Genomic DNA, 22,168 nt, shown 5'->3' with positions numbered 1-22,168 from the left:
ACATCATACTGGCTTGTCTAGAAATAAATGTCTGCAATTTCCCCAGCAATATCAAGGAGAATATGTTCCTTTATCTCTTCCAGTGGAGGGTGGAATGATGCAGACTTTTCCACAATGGAAGCTCAGGATGTGCTTTTGACATATGCCAAAAACTGAGAGACATGACATAAAAAACTGGCCCCATTGTATAAGAACTCCGGGCTCAGTTCTCGCCCACCTACAGCTTCCTTTGCATGGCCTCAGGTTACACCATTACTTTGCTCCTCCTGAATAAGGGGTGGTGAAGCTCAAGGTGTACATTTGCGAGGTGCTGATGTCTTGAAATCTGAAACAGGCTTCATGAGCTTACTAAGGGGGCAGGACTCTCCTGTATCCCAGCTCTGTTTACTTCCTTCCCCAAGTCAACTTTTTGTTGTCCCTTGCTGATCTTCTCACAGTAGTCACAGTCTCTGCCTCCCTTGGCCTAAGGTCTCCTGCTTCCCCTTCTGATTCGGTACTTTCTTGTGAAGGTGGACCTGCCTGTTCACAGGTGGCTTCTGCAGGTTGCCAAATGACCAGGTCACTGAAAGAGACGTCTTCTGTAGTGTGCTGATCAGTTTGCACGGTGGATTCAACTTGTTTAGGGACACACTGTTTCAATCTATATGTACCACATTACATTATTTGACCATTTGTTAGGTGATAGATATTGAAAAATTGGTATTTAGCAGAGATAATATAGCCCAGCAGAGCCTGAGTAAAATAATTCAGACTGAGAGTCCATGTGTGCTTAAAATATAAAGTTTTTACTAAATTCTAGCATGGGGAAGGGTAACTGGGGTGAAAATAACAACAGAGCATAATCAGCTACATCCTTACACTACAAAGACAAAACCAGAAGAGAGAATGGCTGCTCTTTGTTGTTCTTCACAAACACCAAACAAAGACGGGAAGAGAAGCCATAAAATGGTAATACACCTTGACACTTTAGTCCCAATCAAACTCCTAGATCAGGGAGAAAATTCCCAGGCTTGCTTACAGCTAAAGAACATTGATTACATGAGAAACATGTGACTTCCTGTGAGTAACATAAACAAACATTTAACCCCAGATATACTGAGTGTTTTCAACTTGTAATACCCAACACCATACGAGTATTAGGATCCATGATTCTATATCCTCTTCCTCCAAGAGCATATCGAACAAGGGTACCAAGTTCTGCTCAGGGGGTCTAGCTTCTCCCTTCTCTCCTTGAGTATGAATGCATAAGCTTTGGAACCAAATGGCCTTAAATGTTTTAGAGCTAGCCTTCTGCCATATACCAAATCTCAAACGGAGTTTGACCTGTCACTTTGGAAGGTACTCTGTTATGGAAATAGGCCGCGGTGTTGACAGCTTCAGCCCAACAGAAATCAGAAAGTCCAGATTGCCTTAGCATAGACGGGGCCATTTCTTGAATGGTCCTGTTTAGTCTCTCAGCTGCACCACATGAGCAGGAACGGAGGCTTGCCTCTGAGTGCGTCCCCCAGCTCTTTGCAGGTCCGTCATGCAAAATCTTGCAGTCAAAAGGCTTCCAACTTACAAGAACTTTCTCTCTCTCTGCTTTTTCTAATTTAGTTCAAGCACTTTTCAATTCAACCTAGAGCCTATCACCTCTCCACTCAAGGACTGGGCTTTTGCTGAAACTATTTCCCCCATTTCTTTTTTTACAAAATTAGCTTGCAGTGTTTATGAAGATTGCTTCCCATACTCCTCTCAAAACACTTATTTGTTTTAAAACTGGCATTTGCAACTCAGCACTCAAATCATGTGACAGCATCATTACACAGCAGGTTGCATGCTCTCTTGACTCTCGCGACAGATATCCCTACACCTGCCATCAGGTTATAAACTTCACCCAGGGGTCATTTCGTAGAAAAAGAGGTGCAGGAGCTCATTAGCTTAACTCATTAGCATAACTTATTTGCATATGCCACACCCCCTGACATCACCGGAAGTGAGTCAGAAGGCAACACCCACTGCTCAAGCGCCACTGGACTGTTTTGGATTGCTAGCTATGGGGGGGGGGGGACCTGCAGATCTGTCCTCACAGAGGAGGGAGAGCTTGTACCTGAATAAAACTTGGTCTTAAAGGTGCCACTGGACTGTTTTGGACCGGGGGGAGCTCTGCAACTTACCTGGCTGCTTCTTGCTCTGACTGAGGGCTGCTGGGAGCAGGGGGTGGGGCTTGTTGCATGTGCCCACCCCCTGGGCTCTTTACTGCCGGAGCTCCGTTCCTGTGCGCTTCTGCAGGAAATGACCCCTGACTTCACCCCTTCTGGCTGTCTAGCTGTCAAGAACCAGAGGAATATATTCTTCCTTTTTTTTCTGAAGGAAGTTCCACCAGCTTAGAGGAAGGCTCCAGACTTTGCTCAGTGGAGCGGTGGGCCTTAACTGGGAAGGCTTGGCATTGGCTTCCTCTAGGATTGGTGGCCAGAGGGGCAAAAGGCAGGAAATTTCAGCAAGCAGACTCATAGAATCACCCACCATCTTCCTGGCCTGGGAAGTCAAGTAATACATAGGGTTATCAACAAGCGTTGCCAACCTCCAGGTGGTAGCCAGAGATCTCCTGAGATCAGTTCCCCTGGAGAAAATGGGTACTTTGGAAGGACTCTATGGCATTATACCCCACTGAAGTCCCCCCCCATGATCCCCAAGCCCTTCCCTCCCCAGAACCTATCCCCCAAATCTCCAGGAATTTCCCAATCTAGAGCTGGCAACCAATGTTCCCTCTAAGCTGTGGAGTCCTGCGAGCAAAAATTCTACTTTGTGAACTACTGGCATTAAAGCTGTGAGCAAGCGATTTGGCTCCTGCATAAATTAGTCTGCTCTGGAGCCCTCCTTCCTGAGCGAAGACAAAAATGTGTGAGCTGGAGGCTCAAAAACTGTGAGCAGGCTCACACCCACTCAGCTTAGAGGGAACACTGCTGGCAACCCTGTAAACCAACCTCGGGTGGGACTTGATGGCATCACATCCCTGCTGAGCATCCTTTCCCCCAAACTCTGCACTCCCAAGCAGTGCCCCCTCTAAGCTGTGGAGTCCTGCGAGCAAAAATTCTACTTTGTGAACTACTGGCATTAAAGCTGTGAGCAAGCGATTTGGCTCCTGCATAAATTAGTTTGCTCTGGGGCCATCCTTCCTGAGCTAAGACAAAAATCTGTGACCCGGAGGCTAAAAAAACAGTGAGCTAGTTCACACAAACTCTGCTTAGAGGGAACACTGCTCGCCAGGTTCTGCCCCAAATTTCCAGGAATTTCCCATGCTAGAGTTGCAACATCCCTATGGAAAACCAATCCTACATGGCCAGGTTGAGGCCTACTAACTTTCTCCATGGATGCCGGATCACAGAGTATGTATCACAGTACTGGTCTTCCGCTCGTCCATGGGGGTTGAGATCTCCTAGAATTACAGCTGATCTCTAGACCACAGAGATCAGTTTGCCTGGAGAAAATGACAGCTTTGGAAGGAGGACTCTAGGTAGAGAGAAAGAAGGGACTGCTAGTTGCTCAGGTATAGGGCTGGGGCAGAGGAGGAGGAGGAGGCCGAGGTGCTGAGGGGGGGACAACAGAGGCTTGCATGAGGCTGACACCCACTGTGCTCTCTTTTTGACACCAGGCCAAAAACATTTCTTTTCATAGAATCAGAGTTGGAAGGAACCTCCAGGGTCATCTAGTCCAACCCCGCTGCACAAAGCAGGAAATTCACACAAAAAATAAATTCACAAAAATCAGTTTATAAACTGATAGAGGAGGATTATAAAATGATGAATGAATTAAAGATAGCAGCTAGACAAAAAAACTGTGTCATAATAGGTGATTTTAACTACCCACACGTTGATTGGGTCAATATGTGTTCTAGTCGGGAAAAAGAGATTGAGTTTCTAGACACTCTAAATGACTGTGCTATGGAGCAGATGGTCACGGAACCTACCAGGGGAGAGGCGATCCTTGATTTGGTCCTAAGTAACACCCAAGACCTGGTGAGAGATGTAAAAATGATTGCACCGCTTGGGAACAGTGATCATAACGTTATTGAGTTCAACATTTGTATAAATAGCAGACCTCGGTTCCTGCCGGAGCACACCGGAGCACTGCTCCGCCAGTCAGGAGCCCAGGGAGCGGGCACATAAGCCCTGCCCCTGCTCCCACCAGCCATCAGTTGGGACACGGTGGGGGGGGAATGTTCCCCCACCTCCCTGAGCCCCGGGGTGGTGGCCTTGGACTCGTAGGGGCAAATTCCACCTCTTGTGTGTGATGTCCGAGCAGCAACACCACTCGGACATCACACGAGAGAGGTCATTCTGGCTCTCCCAGCTCTTGGAAGGGGCTCTTTAAAAAGTTATGGCCGCCGTTGCTGTTCTCAGCGGCAGCTGTGATGCCGCGCGCGGGGGAGGGGTGGAGCGAAATGTTCCCTTGCCTCCCTGAGCCCCGGGGTGGTGGCCTTGGACTCGTAGGGGCAAATTCCACCTCTCGCGTGAGGTCATTCTGGCTCCCCCAGCTCTCGGGAGGGGCTCATTAAAAAGTTATGGCCCCTTTTTCAGGCTCCGCCGGAGCACCAGGCCTGAAAAACGGCCCGCACAGCCGCCCCTCCCTGCCCTCCCCTCCTTTTTCAGGCTCCCGGCTAGAACGAAGGCAGCAGTTCAAACAGGGAATGTTCAGGATGTGACAAATCCTGCAAGATGTTCTTTGCTTTTTTCAAACATCGAGAACTATACAATTCCCCATTGGTTCTGGTCCGACCTTCTGGGGCAACAGAAAACTCCACACCATCCTCTGTATGACAGCCCTTCAAGTACTTGAAGATGGTTGTCATATCACCTGTCAGTCATCTCCTCTCTAGGCTAAACATACCCAACTCCTTCAACCTTTCCTCATAGGACTTGGTCTCCAGACCCCTCACCATCTTCGTTGCCCTCCTCTGGACATGTTCCAGCTTGTCTATATCCTTCTTAAATTGTGGTGCCTAAAACTGAACACAATACTCTAGGTGAGGTCTAACCAGAGCAGAGTAAAGCAATAACATCACTTCACGTGATGGGCTCTTTTTGTAGCAGGAGCTCCTTTGCATATTAAGCCACACACCCCTAGTGTAGCCAATCCTCCAAGAGCTTACAGAGCTCTTCTTACTGGGGCTACTGTAAGCTCTTGGAGGATTGGCTACATCAGGGGTGTGTGGCCTAATATGCAAAGGAGCTCCTGCTACAAAAAGAGCCCGAATGGCATTAATCCAGGCTTTTCACTGTGGGTGTTGATCTTTGCTTTTATGATCTGCTTCTGCCCTGAGGCTCATCTTTGTGTTTTAATATTGTGGTTTTCCATTATAAGACACCTCGGGCAGGACTCTGTGGAAGAGGCAGCATAGAAAAATTCTAAATAAGGAAATAAATAAATAAAACTAGGCTGCAGTTCTGTGATTCTAGGCTTTTGTGCACTTTTATGATTCTAGCTTTTATTGGCTGTTTTTTTAATTGCTGTTAATTTTAATAATGTTTTATGATTTTATGTGTTATGTTGTGAGCTGCCTCAAGCAGGTCTCCGAAGGGGTGAGGCATAAAAAGTTTTAAAATGAGGCAAGTGGCCTCAGGAGGTGAATTCTGAGGAAGAGTGAGTGCTTCCTAAAATTTGACCCCTAAGGCCACCACCCCACTTCACCTCATGATAAAGCATTCCTTTCTGCTCAGGGCTGTGCGCTCAGAGAATACTGAAAGGGTCGATTTTGAGGGGAAGGGTTTCCAGGGTGTTCCTTCTCCCTACGATTCCTTGCAGGCCCTTTTTGTACCATCACGCCAATGAGTTATATTCCATTTGATTCTTGTTTACCGCACATGTTTGTTTGCCAGACTTGAATGTAGTTGGCATGTGATTATTTTACTTCAGACATTGTCTGTCCTGTGGTGGGAATTTGGGGGGTCGTTCTCGAAAACACAGCCAAGCGCTTTGAAATGAGGGGGCCTGGCATCCATCTTGCTGGCCTGGCTGTAAACTTCCAAATGCCTGTAACATGCCGCACAGGGACAGCTGGAAAGCATTCGCTGACAGTATTTCTTAGATGTCCTCTTGTGCTAATAATAACACTGTCTCTTGACGGTGCCCTTCTCCCAAGAGGAGTCTCAGACTTTGCTCCCCTTTCCAGTGAATTGGAGGGAGGGGGTGAATAGCCCTCTTTCCTCCATCGTCTTGGGACCAAACTGGGGATAGATCCTGTTCCCTTTGAGCCCCAAGTTCCCGTTTCTCCTCAGAGACAGAATCCAAATCTCCCCATGGCCTCCTGAGGGGGACGTGCCACACAGATGGATGGGTTTCGTGAGTCGTCAGGACCCTGCTGCCACTGACAGCTGCTACCCCGTGTCCATGGAAACAGCCGTGGGCAGCCTGGGAGAAAGGTAGGAGCAGACAGTCTAGGGAGGGAACCTGACTGACAAAGGGAGGCTCTAACTCTACCAGTCTTCTGAGCACTAGACAGCCAGAGTGTTGCTGGTGACTGGCACTGGGCATGAGCAAGTCACGGGGACTTTTAACTGTCCAGCTGTCTTTCTTTCTGGAGCTTCCAAAGTGCCAGCTAGGGCAAGCGAGAGAGCAAATGGTTGCAAGCTATGTGCACTAGGAACAGGCCTTGAGGTTTCCTTCTGAGCTTTCGGTCTAGCAAAGGCTGCATCTTACAAGGACCACCCTGGTTCTTGTTGAAAACAGAGAAGCCTTCAGATGCGACTGTGGGTGCCTACCTTAATCTGGGATACGGAGAGCTGCAGGTGGCAGGCATGCGCCGATGAGAGTACGGGAAGCCAGCAGCCTGAAACACAACTTTAAGAAGAACAAGCATCCATCTGGTCACTGCCGTTCCTGACAGGTTAACGGAAGGGGAAGGCCAATCCCTTCTGTCCCTGTGTCCCTGGAAGAAGGAAGGGTGCCACTGGCTTTCCAGAATTTGGGTGCCAGAAGACCTCCTGAGGCACAGGCAATATCCTTTGCAAAGAGGCCGGAGTGAACTTCGAGATTCCAACACGGAGACCACCATGACAGGTAAACAAAAGAGGGATACGGCATCCCCAGGAGCTATTGAAGCTCATGTGAATTACTGTTTGTTTGTTCTTGTTGTCTTTCTTGGACTGATGTGAGCTGTTGATCAGATGATCCAGCATGTGTCATGCCAAAATTTAATGAGCTTTTCAAAGCAGTGTTGACGCCTGAATAAGAAGGAAAGAAAAACACACCAAGCCATTTATGCTGCAAGCACCTTTAGGCCATGGATCTTTCCACCGTTAATTACACTTTTGGGAAAGTTTTCAATTTGCAATTTGATTACCTTGCACTTTCAGTGCTGATCTAGCACTTAGAAGCAGTTTTCAGTGGAAATTAACAAGCAGTTTTATTCTGTGTAAGTTTCTGCTTTGAGCATTCCACAAGAAAAGCGATATATGAAATAACAATAATTAGAAAATTGGTGTAACATTATGGCTCAAAGAGCACTGAATAAGTGTGCCTCTGGTTTGAATCTTGCCCTACCACAAACGCAATAGACAGCCTGCAGCAAGCCTCATTCTCTCTCTGAGCCTTACATCCGCAATATGAGGATAACAACACTGGCCTACCTGATAGGGCTGTAGTAATTATTACTGTGTAATATACATGAAGCATTGTGAATGTGGAAAGTGAAATACCATGAAGTATTTGTGTACACATCTGTACACACCACATGATCTCTGGCAATTTTTGAAGGGGACACACTGAGACTCAGTGGTAGAGCATCTGCTTGGTATGCAGAAGATCATAGATCCAATCCCCAGCATCTCCATTTAAAAAGGATCAGGCCTCTACCTGAGAATCCGGAGAGCTGCTGCAAGTCTGAATATACAGTACTGAGTTTGATGGACCAATGGCCTGATTCAGTAGCAGGCAGCTCAATGTGTCCAGTTTTAATTGTTTAATTTATTCCTGATCCTGTTATTTCTGTTCTGAGTGTTCTCCAGATGCTGCTAAAATGAGCTGTGACACCAGCAGAGGTATTGTAGCCTAAGCTTTTGCGGGTCATGGCTCTTACTGTGACAGACGTATAAAGGGCTTTCCTATGCTAGACAGATATCCACTCAGCTACAGAGGAAACGATGGGCTTTACGTGGTGAGATCCCAATGCAGACCCACCGCCTTGGGTGTCAGGAAAAGGCAGCTGCGATTGCTAAGGGCTTTCCTCCCATCTCACCATACAGCCCTTTTCTCAATCTCTGCTTAAGTGTCCATACATGCTGCAATGTTCCCTCTAAGCTGTGGAGTCTTGTGAGCAAAAATTCTACTTTGTGAGCTACTGGCATTAAAGTTGTGAGCAAGCGATTTGGCTACTGCGTAAATTAGTTTGCTCTGGAGCCATCCTCCCTGAGCTAAGACAAAAATGTGTGAGCCGGAGGCTAAAAAACTGTGAGCTGGCTCACACTAACTCAGCTTAGAGGGAACAATGGCTGTCACATGCTTTCCCCTCCCCATGTGTAAGAAAGGCAAGTCCAGAGGCAGCGCTAACCAGAGCTGTCATCCTTTGTTTGACACAAAAGAGAACAGGCAGAGAGAGAGAGAAGGAGAATGTGCTCAGCATCTCTGTGAAAAGTGTTTTATTTGCATCATGAGAACAGGCAGGAAAACCACTGATCCCGCACCAGGTTGCCAGATAGCCATTGCTTTAGCCCCTTTCAAGTCTGCGCTTTGCTTTCAGCTCCTGCTAAAACTGTTCATGCTTCTCCCTAAATTCAAATGTCAAAACTGGCTCCCAACTGGGCCTCTGTCTCTTCCCATTAGCTGAAGTTTCCTTTCCTTAACTGGGTATGACATGCCAAAAGAGGGAGTGTGATCCCCAGATATCAAGAAGTATTACTTTTATTTTGTTAGTTGAAAGGGTAGCCATGTTGGTCTACTTAATTAATACATTTTGCAGTAGAAGAGCTGGATTCGAATCCAGCAGCACCTTAGAGACCAACAAGACTTTCAGGGTATAAACTTACAAGAGTCAAAGCTCGCTGGTTCCTCTCTGATGAAGGGACCTTTGACTCTTGAAAGCCTATCCCCTAGGAATCTTTTTAGCCTCTGAGATGCTCCTGGACTTGAAATCTAGCTTTCCTTTTGTCAAAACTCCTGGCTGCCTACCATTACCTCGTCCACATGCCTATTCACAGTAATCAAAACAGCCTAGCATAACCATACCAGTCAGTTTAGGAGACTGCTCCGTGCATCTGACAAAGGGCTGCAAAGGTGGGTGCGTCCCTTCCTGTGGCAGGAAATGAGCCATGGGGCCTAGAAGGAGAGACAAAGATAAGAAAGAAGCAGGCTGAGATCAAGATCCATCTGCTCCAATATGTCCCCAGAAGATCAGCTGATAACAACTTTCTGGCAGTGTTCCCTCTAAGATGAGTTAGTGTGAGCTAGCTCATAGTTTTTTAGCCTCCGGCTCACACATGTTTGTCTTAGCTCAAGAAGGATGGCTCCAGAGCAAACTGACTCATGCAGTAGCCAAATCGCTCGCTCACAACTTTAACGCCAGTACCTCACATAGCAGAATTCTTGCTCACAAGACTCCACATCTTAGAGGGAGCATTGCTTGCTGGTGATCCCAGGCCCTAGGGAAGTCCAGCTGTCCTCAATGAGGGCCAGGGCCCTCTCCCTTCCGGCCCCAACCCGGTGGAACTCTCTGCCAAATAACATCAGGGCCCTGTGGGATCTGATGCAATTCTACAGGGCGTGCAAGGCAAAGATGTTCCGCCCGGCTTTTGGTTGAGGGCAGGTTAAGACTGGCACCCTCTCTTCCTTTTTTCTTCCATGGTCCCCACATGCCCTTCCCTGCCCTGCTGTGCGGGAACAGTGGTGTGACCAGCAATGGAGGTCTGTATTGTCATCTTGATGGGTTTCAATTTCTTGCTACTGTTAGTAATTTTAATTAGATATTAATTGTATTTTTAAATGTTGTCAATCACTCAGAGCCTGCTCTGCAGAGTGGGTGATTTATAAGTCTAATAGATGATGATGATGATGATGATGATGATGATGATGATGATGATGATGATGATGATGATGATGATGATGATGATATAGGGTTGCCAGCTCTGAGTTGGAAACACCTGGAGATTTGGGGGAGGGGGCACAGCCTGGGGAGGGCAAGGTTGGGGAGGGGAGGGACCTCAGCAGGGTGCAATCCCACAGAGTCCACTCTCCAGAGTAACCATTTTCTCCAGAGCCACTGATCTCTATTGTAATAGTGAGATACCTCCAGGTGCCACCTGGAAGTTGGCAAGCGTAGAGTTATCTAGCCAAGAAGGGTTTTCCCAAGACTGTAGAAACTGAGGAAGGACTGAAAGCAAGAAACACAGCAAGAATAAGGAGGGTCTGTGAACTGCAGCTTGCTGCACAGACAAGGAAGGGGAAATTGATACAAGGAAAGGAAGGGGCAAGAACCGACCATCTGCTTGCCAAGCCTGCAGGGGGAGGAGCCTAAGCCCTAAGGGGTGGTGCCTGAGAAGAGGAGGCAGGGCTTGGTGGAATGGGGCAGGGCTCAGTGATGCCCTGTGCAGCAGAGAGTGGTATCTGGCACATCAACATAGAACCTGATTGATGGGCATTGAATGGCAGAGCCAGTGGCAAAAGCTCTCAAACAGAGAAGGAAAACAAACCCTCTCCCCTTAATTCTGGCCCCTCAGCCTTTTTACCCCTTCTTCTGGATACTGTCACAACGACGCTAAGAATGCAATCCTAAACAGAGTTATACTCCTCTAAATCCAGGGAAGTCAGTGAGCATAACACTGCTTAGGATTGCACTATTAGTCCCTGCAATTTCCAACTGAGATATACCCTGACTGGTCACTACAGGGAGGCACAGAGCATAGAAAAGAGACAGTCCAAGACTCATGGGAGTTCTGTGCATGAAGCAGACCAGTCCTTTGCCTTAGTTTCTGGTGAGCTGCTACTAGGAGGGGCTGTTGGCAAAGAGCAAGGTTGGTTGAGTCCCTGCAGGAGCTGCTTGGCTTGGTCATGGCCAGTGGCCACAGGTCTAGGCCCAACTGTGGCCTAGTCCCAGGCTACCACCAGCCAGATCTGAGTCTGCAGACCTGTCAACACGCAGGGCCTGTAAGACGGAGCTCTTCCGCCAGGCTTTTGAGTAGGAGCTGCCACCACCACCACACTACTCCACCACCGTAGATAACATCAGGGTTTGTAATGGCCCTGAGACAAGATATAATATCATGTGGAACCATACCATTGAACTGAGTCTAACATTCCCGGGATACCATGGAATTGGGACTACCATTCCCAGGATACCATCTTGCAAATGAAGATCTTTCAAAACTTTTGGAGCATTTTATACGGTTTTAAATGTTGGCTTTATCTTGTTTTATTGATTAACTATTGGCATTTTTTGCCCTATTTGTGTTTTAACTATTGGCACATGTTGCCCTATTGTGAGCCGCCCTGAGCTCATTGCAGGGAGGGCGGGCTATAAATTTGAACAAACAAACAAATAAATAAATAAATTGGAATAACTCTACTTGACTTGTTCCGGATCCATTTTAACATCCTAATCTGTCCCTGGTTATTCCTGATGAGTTGTTGGAGAGAGTGTTCCCTCTAAACTGAGTTAGTGTGAGCTAGCTCACAGTTTTTTAGCTTCTGGCTCACACATTTTTGTCTTAGCTCAGGAAGGACGGCTCCAGAGCAAACTAATTTATGCAGCAGCCAAGTCGCTCGCTCACAAATTTAATGCCAGTAGCTCAGAAAGTAGAATCTTTGCTCACAGGACTCCACATCTTAGAGGGAGCATTGGTTATAGCATATTTTCTGCAGCAAATATGCACCTCGTGAAACTATGTGTGTGCATGCTTCTTTAAACAACTGGGAATTGATTGGCCTGTTTCCCAGGCAAATATACACAGGTGTTTAAAGAGGCATATTCTTACATACTTTTTTCTGCAGAAAACATTGATTAACATGATGTTTTCCATGACAGCTGTGACATGTAGTACTCGCAAAGCAATGGCTGGATGCGATCCAACTCGGTTCTTCCAAATTATGAATAAGATGCCAGCTGTAGGTTGAGAAATTCCTAGAGATTTAGGAGTGAGGCCTGGGGAGGGACCTCAGTAGTCCACCCTCCAAAGCAGCCATTTTTTCCAGGGGGACAGATCTCTGTGGGTCTGGGGATCAGTTTGAATTGGGGGGGTGCACGGGGGGGGGGGGATCAGTATTTTTCAGGTTCGGGTAAACCAAACCCAGAAAATATCAGTAAATGCAGATATTCCCAAATCCCAGTATCAGTATTATACTGGGATTCGGGAAATACTTGGCTTGGATGAAAATATTCAGCTGGCCATTAGAGCTATGTCAGTTTCACTCCCGTCTGGTTCCAAGACAGAGGAGTAAAACTGACCCGCTCTGCCTCCCCTTCGCTTCCCCAGTCTGCTCCCCATGAGAGGCTGATTGGCAGAAGAGAAAACAGATGCCTCCCTGAACTGTTTCCCCTTCCCTCCCTGATTCGGGGATGGCCCCAAATAAAAGCCAAATAAGGTTGGCTTTTATTCAGGAGCACCTTATCAGTATCCAAATCAGATCAGAGAATCTGATTCAGCTGAATACATACACGAAAAAAACTGATAAGGTATTTTCCTGGTATTTATTCCATTCAGCTTTGCTGAATGCACACCCCTAATTCCAATTCCAGGAGATTTCCAGGCCTATCTGGAGGTTGGCAACCATATGGGAGACTCAAGTTTGAATCCCCACTCTACCATGGAAGGTTGCTGGAGCCAGTTGTTCTCTCACAGACCATCATACCTCATGGGGTTGCTGTTATGAGGATAAAATGGAAGCGCAGAGGACAATGTTGTAGGCCTTCTTTTCTATTTCCTATGTTGCAATTTCCATCGGTACGGGCTTCCCTCATTTTTGCTCCTGTTGGTGATTCCCCCCCTGTTAATTTTAGTCCACTGTTATGTGGACTTTCATGTATAAAAGATGCAAAATTCATATCAAAAGTGTATTAATCAAGAGTGGTTTCACAGTTGCTGATTTCACTGGGCTTAGACTAGAGTAGCTCTGCATAGTCTGGTACTGCAAAAGGTATTCCATGGTTTTGGATTCTGTGTAGGATTGTATTGTTGGTGCCTGGAAAGGGAAACTGGTATGAAAAGAAAGACTTGCAAGTACATTTCTCACAAAGGAGAAACAAAATTGAAACAAAAGATATTCAAAATTCAAAGGGAAATGCATCCAACCTCCCCACATGAGTACCTGAAAGACATTGGGAATCCGTGTGGGTGTGAAAGGACTTGAACCCACTAGACCGTCCTTCCTATAGTTAAGGTAGAATTCTGCCACCATTAAAACTTATCTGCCCTTTCTTTCTTGTCAGCTTTTTGAGTCACTGCCAAGGAGCTGCCTATGTGTGTGTTTTACGCTCCCCTCCCCCTTCTCCTCTTTCTGCTAACCCTGTAGCGCAGGCAGGTGCTTGGTCTATGCATGGATAAATGTTTAGGAACTTGGGTAAGACCTGTGGTCATAGTCTGAGATCTTTAAAAGGGAGGGGGCAGATTTTTATTTATTTTTTGGATCCCCCTAAGGGGAATTTTTTATCGATTTTTTACAAACTACAAACTACAACTGAAAATATGGGAAGGGGAACTACATCTAAGGAGAAAGAAAAAAGACCCAATAATAACTAAAAACCCAAGAGTAGGAGATCAATATATCAGCTTAACTCAATGTTATTTTTAAAAAGCTAATAAAACAATGAACATAGTCGGTTATGCTAGGTTAATTATATTTTAACTATTCATTTAACTGCTTAAAGAAACCCCCCGAGCATCCCAAAATCATTTCAGAGTTTTCAGGCACAAATCAGAGTCCTTCAGCCACTATTTATTCTTCTTTTTTCTAATCCTCAATTTATATGAACTTTTGGGGGCAACCGTGGGGGGCAGATTTTTATTGAACTAACATACATCTCTATTAACTAGGACCATGGATGCAAGGGGAAATGATCCCAGAAGAGCAGCACAAGTGTTAAGGGAATGGGTTGACTTTGCTACTATGTATAGTACATGTTATCTGTTTCTTTGTGTATTATCTTGTTCTTAGCACATTGTATTTCTGCTTAAGTAATCCCATTCACTGCTTGTTTAACATATCATGTTTAATGCTTAACACTTGTTCAGATTTCTGCTTTGTTTCAGGCATCTGCAGTCTCAGGCCTATTACATTGCTTATTGGATGTCTCTTCCTATTGATTGCATGGCCTCACACTGTGTAATCCACCTCAGCTCTCAGTAAGAAAGATGAACTACATAAGAACATAAGAACATAAGAGACGCCAATGTTGGATCAGCCCAAAGGCCCATCCAGCCCAACACTCTGTCACACAGTGGCCAAAAATACCAGGTGCCATCAGGAGGTCCACCAGTGGGGCCAGGACATTAGAAGCCCTCCCACTGTTGGCCCCCCCAAGCACCAAGAAGACAGAGCATCACTTGCCCCAGAGCCCCTATCTATACCTTGTGGCTAATAGCTACTGATGGACTTCTGCTCCATATGCTTATCTCATTCCCTCTTGAAGCCGTCCATGCTTGTAGCAGCCACCACCTCCTGTGGCAGTGAATTCCATGTGTTAATCACTCTTTGGGTGAAGAAGTACTTCCTTTTATCCGTTCTAACCCGACCGTTCTAATCCGTTCTAACTACAAATAACATATTTGAAATTTGGTTGCGTCCTTAGTTCAAATAGACTGCTATCCCTGATGGACGCAGGGCCCTCATTCATGAGAGCTTATGTACCACTGCCAGCCCCATTCTTTAAGGTGCTGGACCTGGATGGCCCAGGCTAGCCTGATCTTGTCAGATCTTGGAAGTTAAGGTGGGTTGACTCTGGTCAGTATTTGGACAGGAGACCAATAAGGAAGTCCAGGGTCACTTCTCAGAGGCAAGCAATGGCAAAACACCTCTGAACAACTCTTGCCTTGAAAACCCTCCTGAGTGGCCATAAATTGGCTGTGATGTGGTGGCACTTTCCATCACTACCACCAAGACTCTTTTGTTGTTCTTAATGGCAAAGATCATCTTTTCTTCTGTGCCACTGAATGCTTTGACAGTGGCAGTCAAACAGGGTCGGCTGTATTTAGGTGTTGGATGAAGAAAGAACACGTTTTTGTTCTCCTTCCCAGCCATTTGGTGTAAATTAGTGTTTTATGGTTTATTAGCATTGACTGGTATTTTGCAAGCTTTTAAGCTGTAATAGTTGCTTTTAGTACCGGCTTGGCTTAAATGGACACGCCCTGTGGGAAACTCTGGACTATAATAGAAGAATACTAATGGGCACTATACTCAGTGGGCACTAATTGTTAGGAAATGATCCTCTGATGGTTTTGTCAATTACTCTTCAGAGCCTGGGGCAGAAGGCTATGTGGATATGTAGGTATCTGTAAAGAAATGGGCAAGTTTGAATTTGGAACGGAGAAAGGAGCCCACAGAGACAGAGCTGTGAGTTGGCTAGGAAAGGACAGTACCTTGAGGTGCCAGATATCAATCTCCGGATATCTGATGTGCCCTGTTGGAAAGCATGTTTGCCTCCACCTGCGTTCTATTTGTAAATAAACAAGTATCTGGGAAGAAAAAAAGCTGTATGTCTCCAGGGGTTCTCTTCTCCAACCCAGGTAACTGTCCCTTGGGTAAAGGTAAAGGTTCCCTTGCTCGAAAGCCAGTCGAATCCGACTCTAGGGTTGCGGTGCTCATCTCCGTTTCAAAGCCGAAGAGCCAGCGCTGTCCAAAGACGTTTCTGTGGTCATGTGGCTGGCATGACTAAACACCAAGGCGCACGGAACGCTGTTACCTTCCCACCGAAGTGGTACCTATTTATCTACTTGCAATTTCTTGCTTTCGAACTGCTAGGTTGGCAGGAGCTGGAACCAGAGATGGGAGCTCACTACATCATGCGGCACCCGGTCTCGAACTGCCGAACTACGGACTTCCACAGCCTGCAGTTCAGCATCTTAACCACTTGAGCCACCGCAGCTTCACGGTGTCCGTTGGGTACTTCTCATCAAATGAGGAAGAAGAAAATGAATTATTGTTGATGGTTTCACTGAATTGTGAATGCTTTAAAAAAAACCAGTAGAATTATTTACCATGTAAATCAGCTCAGGAACCTGGGTTGAGGCATGGGGGTTGGACTGGATTAAACTGGCAATTTCCATCCATTCTCTCTTCCTGCTCAAGACTGCCCCCCCCCCCACATCCTAGTCATTCCTCAGGGTCATCTGTCCCCCAGGAGCAGCATTTTGTGGAGTAGGAAGGGAGAAGCAGCAAAGTCCCATTCTGGCTTGGAAAATTCAGCCTGGATCCAACCCATGGTTTACAGATAGGTTACATGGAAAAGGATCTGACTGCTGTCATGCCTGAGATGGAAAGGGATCTCTCTCTCTCTCTCTCTCTCTCTCTCTCTCTCTCTCTCTCTCTCTCTCACACACACACACACACACACACACACACACACACACACAACCTCCCTCCTTCCCCCCTGTCTGGCCATAACTCCCATTAGCAGGGGAAATTGTTGAGAATATCATTGCTATAATTTCATTCCATAATGTTTCCATTGTTTTAGGGTTGCCAGCTCTGGGTTGGGAAATACCTGGAGATTTGCGGGGATGGAGCTGGAGGGCAGGGTTGGAAGAAGGGAGGAACCTGCAGGGTGTTGTTGTTGTTGTTGTTCAGTCGCCCAGTCGAGTCCGACTCTTCGCGACCCCATGGACCAGATCACGCCAGGCCTTCCGGTCTTCCGCCGTCCTCTGAAGTTTGCTCAACTTCATGTTCGTTGCATCTATGACACTGTCTAACCATCTCAATTATACCTGCAGGGTATAATGCCATAAAGTCCACCCTCCAAAGCAGCCATTTTCTCCAAGGGAACTGATCTTGTTCATCTGGCAATCCATTGTCATAATGGGAGATCTTCAGGTGCCACCTGGAGGTTGGCAACGCTACACGCAAACCATGACTTTCTTCTTTAATTCGCCTTTTCCTCTTTTGGCAGGGAGGAGGGAATCGTGCAAAGTCCAGAATGCCGACTCCCCTGGCCACCCCTTATTTAATTCTGCTCAGAAATAGAGCATATTTTCTGTGCCCCCGTATCGCTTTGGTTGATGATCACCCGTTTGTTTGACTCTGTAATTATTGCATGTTTCTTTCCCAAAAAGTCGCTTCCTCCACCAAAGGCGTTTGGGTCTTGTGTGGCTTGATGGCTATTATGTTATTGTCAACAACATTTGGTCCTCACTTGTGGCTCAGCAGATACCCCTTCATTATGGCTGTCTGAGCCAACCTGTGGAAGGAAATCTATTGATTTCTGCAGGCGGGTGGCCTCCTCTTTTGACGTTTGCAATGAGATTGCTGTAGTTATTTGTGTCTGCAAGCCCGTTTTGGATGACATTTGTAAATTTCAGATTTGGCGCAGCATTTTCCTTTTCTTAGCTGCAGTGTTAATAGAAGGGCCATCTGTTTGCTGCATATTAAGTGTGTAGGAAGCTGAGATAATCTTATGGGAGTGGGGCTGAAGCATGAAGGAAACTGCCTTCCATTTTTGGATTGGGGGGCGGGTGGGGTAGAATAGGCCATGGCTGCCTTCTAATACACTTAGCATTTATATAATGATCTTCAGCTGTTTATCTAGAACTAAATGCCATTGATTTCAGTGGGATTTATTGCCAAATAAATGTCCAGTATTAGATTACAGACTTCATCATCATCATCTTCTGAGTGCTGTAGTACTCTTCATAAGAACATAAGGAGGCCCCTGTTGGGTCAGACTCATGGTCTACCTTGTCCAGCATCCTGTTTCATACAGTGGCCCTGAAAGGCAAACAAACGAGGCAGTAGAGGCCAAGCCTTCTCCATCTTGTTGCCTTCTACCACAGGTATCCAGAGGTTTAATGCTTCTGAATGTGGAGATCCCCCGATTGATTGATCCGCCTGCTGCTGGTGAGCCTCTCAGCCGCCCACACCCCAAATGGTGGATCCCTATATTCCCCCTGGATGCCACTGGAATGTGACCACTTACCCCCTGAACTTTGCTGTGAAAATAAAGGGGGAGAGCAATTCCATCTGGAGATAGGATTGCCAACTCTGGCCTTGGAAGTTCCTGGAGATTTGGGGATACGGCCTCGGGAGGGGCAGGGTTGGGAAAAGGAGGGGCCTCAGTGGAGGTACAGTGCCATAGGGCCCACCCTCCAAAGCTGCCGTTTTCTGCAGGGGAGCTGATCTATGTAGTCGGGAGATCACTCGTAATTCTGGGAGATCTTTGGTACTCACCTAGAGGCTGGCAACCCTGAAATCTATTTGCCTTTGAGAGGGCTCCCTAGACCTGCCAACCTCCAGGTGGGGGCCTGGCAATCTCCCGCTTCTTCTACTGATCTCCAGTCTAGAGAGGCCCGTTCCCCTGGAGAAAATGGCTGCTTTGTGCTGGAATTGGAGGGCTTTGTGCTGTCTCCTGTCTCAGACTTGAAAGATGGCACCAAAGAGTTTAGGCAGATAGAGAGGTCAGGACACATAGAACATCCTTTCCTTTTGTAATGTACTCCGCCATGACCACGTGCGCGACCGTTGGGCCATGCGGTCAGGCCGAACATCGGAGCTTCGCTCCTCTAAAGACGATAGCCAAGCGGATCCTAGCCCGCACCTATCAGAGGGCCAGGTCCGCGGCCGAGAGCCTATGGGACTCTCGGCCACTGTAAATAGCCTATAGGGAAATAGGGGGTGTGTTTAGGTGGCGGGTTTTCAGTGCATATAAACCGGCCTGCGAGCCGGCTTTCCTTGTCTTGTTCTATCTGAATAAAAGTACTTCGCTGAAATCACTCAACGCTTCTCAGTACTTTTCACCTTTGAAGTAGGATGCTACTCTTAAGGGCAATTTCCTCTGTTTCCTCTCTCTCACACCTGCCTTTCATCCCTACAATGCAGACATGAGCCATTTCATTTCCATATTTCATAGAATCGTAAAATCAGAGAGTTGGAAGGGACTGTATTTGCTACCCCTCCCAATTTAGTATCATCTGCAAATTTAATAAGCATTCCCTCTTATTAAATTTTCAGATGATACTAAATTGGGAGGGGTAGCAAATACGGTAGAAGACAGAGTCAGGACACAGAATGATCTTGACTGGCTAGAAAACTGGGCTAAAACAAATTTGATGAACTTCAATGGGAATAAATGTAAAGTTCTGCGTTTAGATAGGAAAAACCAAATGCATCATTATAGGTTGGGGGAGACTTGTCTTGGCAGTAGTATGTGCGCAAAGGATCTAGGGGTCTTAGTAGACCATACACTGAACATGTCAGCATATTTGTTATTATTCCTCCAGACTACTGAGACCCTCTGTACAAAACTGAAACAAAGCCTTAGTTTGTAGAAGGGTTGCCATCCTCCAGGTGGGCCCTGGAATACTCCTGCAATTATAACTGATCGCCAGACCTCATTGATTGATCCCCCTGGAGAAAATGGCAGCTTCAGAAAGTGGACTCTTACGGTATCATGTACCTACTGAGCCCCGTCCCCTCCCCAAACTCTGCTCCCAGATCTCCAGGGATTTCCCTACCAGGAGTTGCTAACCCCTAGTTTATACAACTCTGCATGGTCACACTCCTTCCTCCCCTCCTCCCCACTCAAATTTAGACTGTAACCTTCTCAGGACATTCACTTTTCTCTTGAAGGTGACCTATGTTTTAAACCTGCCCCCCTGTAGGGATTTTTCTCCCTTCTACACCTCTCAAGCAAAAAGTACATTTTTTTAAAAAAAAGCAGTTTTGTTCTGAACTGCTTTTGTTACCCCCAAATCCCTGTGATTCCTAGGGCAATCAGAGCAACAAATTGGTTCAAAAGCCTGGTTTTAATTAAAGCTGGAAGTCCCTGAAAGGCAGATTTTTGAGTCATCAGTCATTGCTCCATAATTACAGTGGAGGAGCTGATTTAATAATTTGATACCTGGGAAAGGGATTGATAGCCTTTGTGGCATGCGTGGCCACCTCCCTGGCACCTTTCTTTCTCTATCTCTAGAGATGGGGAGCTCCCATTATTTTGTGGGAGCAAAGGCTGGTCTCCATGTTCTATCCAGCCTAATGCCATTCCTCTCAAGAGCAAGCACTACTGATACACTCTGGAGTCTGTTAGAAGTGGAGGACTTGGCGCTGTCTCCTGTCTCAGACCTGAGAAGATAGCACCAAAGACAGATAGAAAGAGAGGTCAGGACACACAGAGCATCCTTTCCTTCCTGTTATCTGATCCTTTCCTTTGAAGTAGAATGCTGCTCTTAGGGGCAATCTCCTCTGCTTCCGCTGCCACACTCTCTCACACTCTCTCTTCTCTCCTCCATGCATGAAGAAGGTGCTTGATCGCCATCTTGCAGCATGGAGGCTGGACATGCGTCCAGCATCCAACACCATCAAGCTAGTTAGAATAGGTAGCCTATATCTATCTCTTACCTGCACTCTCCACCATGTATTTCCTTTAATAAATGTTACTTAGTTTTTAAAACTGACTGCTTACTCTGTGTGACTTTTAAGTCTGCCACACCAAGCCCCAAGCTCTGCTGCGTTTAAGCCTTTGTGCACTCTGCTATTTCCCCGTTGGTTCCCTGGCAGTACCTAGTCCAGAGAATCCAACAGAGTCTACACATCTATAATTGCCAGAAAGAAAGATCATGTCCAGACATGTGGAATTTGAGAATGTGGCTGACAACTGGCTCCTTGTGATTTCACAAGGCCATGTTTACTCCTTTCTCTCCATTAGGGATGCCGGCCTCCAGCTGGGTCCTGGGGATCCCCCAGAACTACAGCTCATCTCCAGACTAAAGAGATCAGTTCCCCTGGAGAAAAGGGATGCTTTGGAGGGTGGACTCTCTGGCACTGCACCCCACTGAGGTCCCTGTCCTCCCCAGGCTCCACTCCCAAATATCCAGGAGTTTCCCAACCTGGAGCTGGCAACACTCCTCACCACCACCGCCAGTGGCCGGGGGGACCTGGCACCTCCTACTCTGTTTTAACAGTTTGTTAAAGTTTAGGTAAGTGATTGTCAGTGAGTGCCATCCTAGGCAGATGTAGACTTTTCTGCACCCATTAACTTAAATAGAAGGGTGTTTTTAGGACAGTTAACAGCTTAGAGAGAGAAAAAAATCCTACTCCTTTAATAGAGGCTTTGGTAAAGGTAAAAGTTTCCCTTGCTCGAAAGCCAGTCAAATCCGACTCTAGGGGGCGGTGCTCATCTCTGTTTCCAAGCCGAAGAGCCAGCGCTGTCCGAAGACGTTTCTGTGGTCAAGTGGCCGGCATGACTAGACGCCGAGGCGCACAGAACGCTGTTACCTTCCCACCAAAGTGGTACCTATTTATCTACTTGCAGTTTCTTGCTTTCGAACTGCTAGGTTGGCAGGAGCTGAGACCACAGACGGGAGCTCACTCCATCATGCGGCACTCGGGTCTCGAACTGCTGGACTACCGATCTTATGGTCTGCAGTTCAGCGTCTTAACTACTGAGCTACCGCAGCTTACTGGGATGTTATTTACCAGGTGATGTTGTTTACCTCCAGGCTATGAAAAACTTCAGCTGGACCATTTTCACACCTTAAAGGTAAAGGTAAAGGTTCCCTTGCTCGAAAGCCAGTCGAATCTGACTCTAGGGTTGCGGTGCTCATCTCCGTTTCAAAGCCGAAGAGCCAGCGCTGCCCGAAGATATTTCCGTGGTCATGTGGCCCGGCATAACTAAACACCAAGGCGCATGGAACGATTTCACACCTTAAGCCTCTATTAAAAGGACGGGACATTTTGCTTCAGGCCTGTTGGCAACACTGCCTCACATTCTGGCTTGAAAATGCCCTCCACCCCATTAGTTTTCAGAGCTTCTTTTCCCCAGCTAGGCTATAAAACTGGAAGCAGGCCATGCTAATGGGGGGGAATTGCCTCAAGTGGGGCATATTTTCAGGGGGGAACTGGCAGGTGTGGAGGGCACTCCACCCTCTTGTCCACTGACTTTTTCTCCAATTCTCACCACACTGTTTCGGATCTGGGAACCTCCATTTGCGGAGGCACCCTGTCCTACCCTTTCAAACCACTTTCAACTATCCTCCCTCCAGCTGGTGTCAGTATGAACTAA

The 22,168-nt window shown here is 46.8% G+C and overlaps 1 protein-coding gene across 1 annotated transcript in view; it reads left to right on the top strand.

The window, feature by feature from the left end:
* The first annotated feature begins 6,546 nt into the window (after positions 1 to 6,546).
* Positions 6,547 to 22,168, top strand: part of EFR3B (EFR3 homolog B) — a 162,797-nt gene continuing 147,175 nt past the window's right edge. The window contains exon 1 of the mRNA XM_015411550.1: positions 6,547 to 7,038. Coding sequence (XP_015267036.1) covers positions 7,032 to 7,038 — 7 coding nt within the window. The 5' untranslated portion in view covers positions 6,547 to 7,031. The remainder of the gene's footprint in view (positions 7,039 to 22,168) is intronic.

This window comes from Gekko japonicus, unplaced genomic scaffold (genome assembly GCF_001447785.1).
Source record: "Gekko japonicus isolate JY-2015 unplaced genomic scaffold, Gekko_japonicus_V1.1 scaffold6, whole genome shotgun sequence".
Classification (NCBI taxonomy): Eukaryota; Metazoa; Chordata; class Lepidosauria; order Squamata; family Gekkonidae; genus Gekko; species Gekko japonicus.
This window is presented reverse-complemented; position numbering and strand designations above follow the sequence as displayed.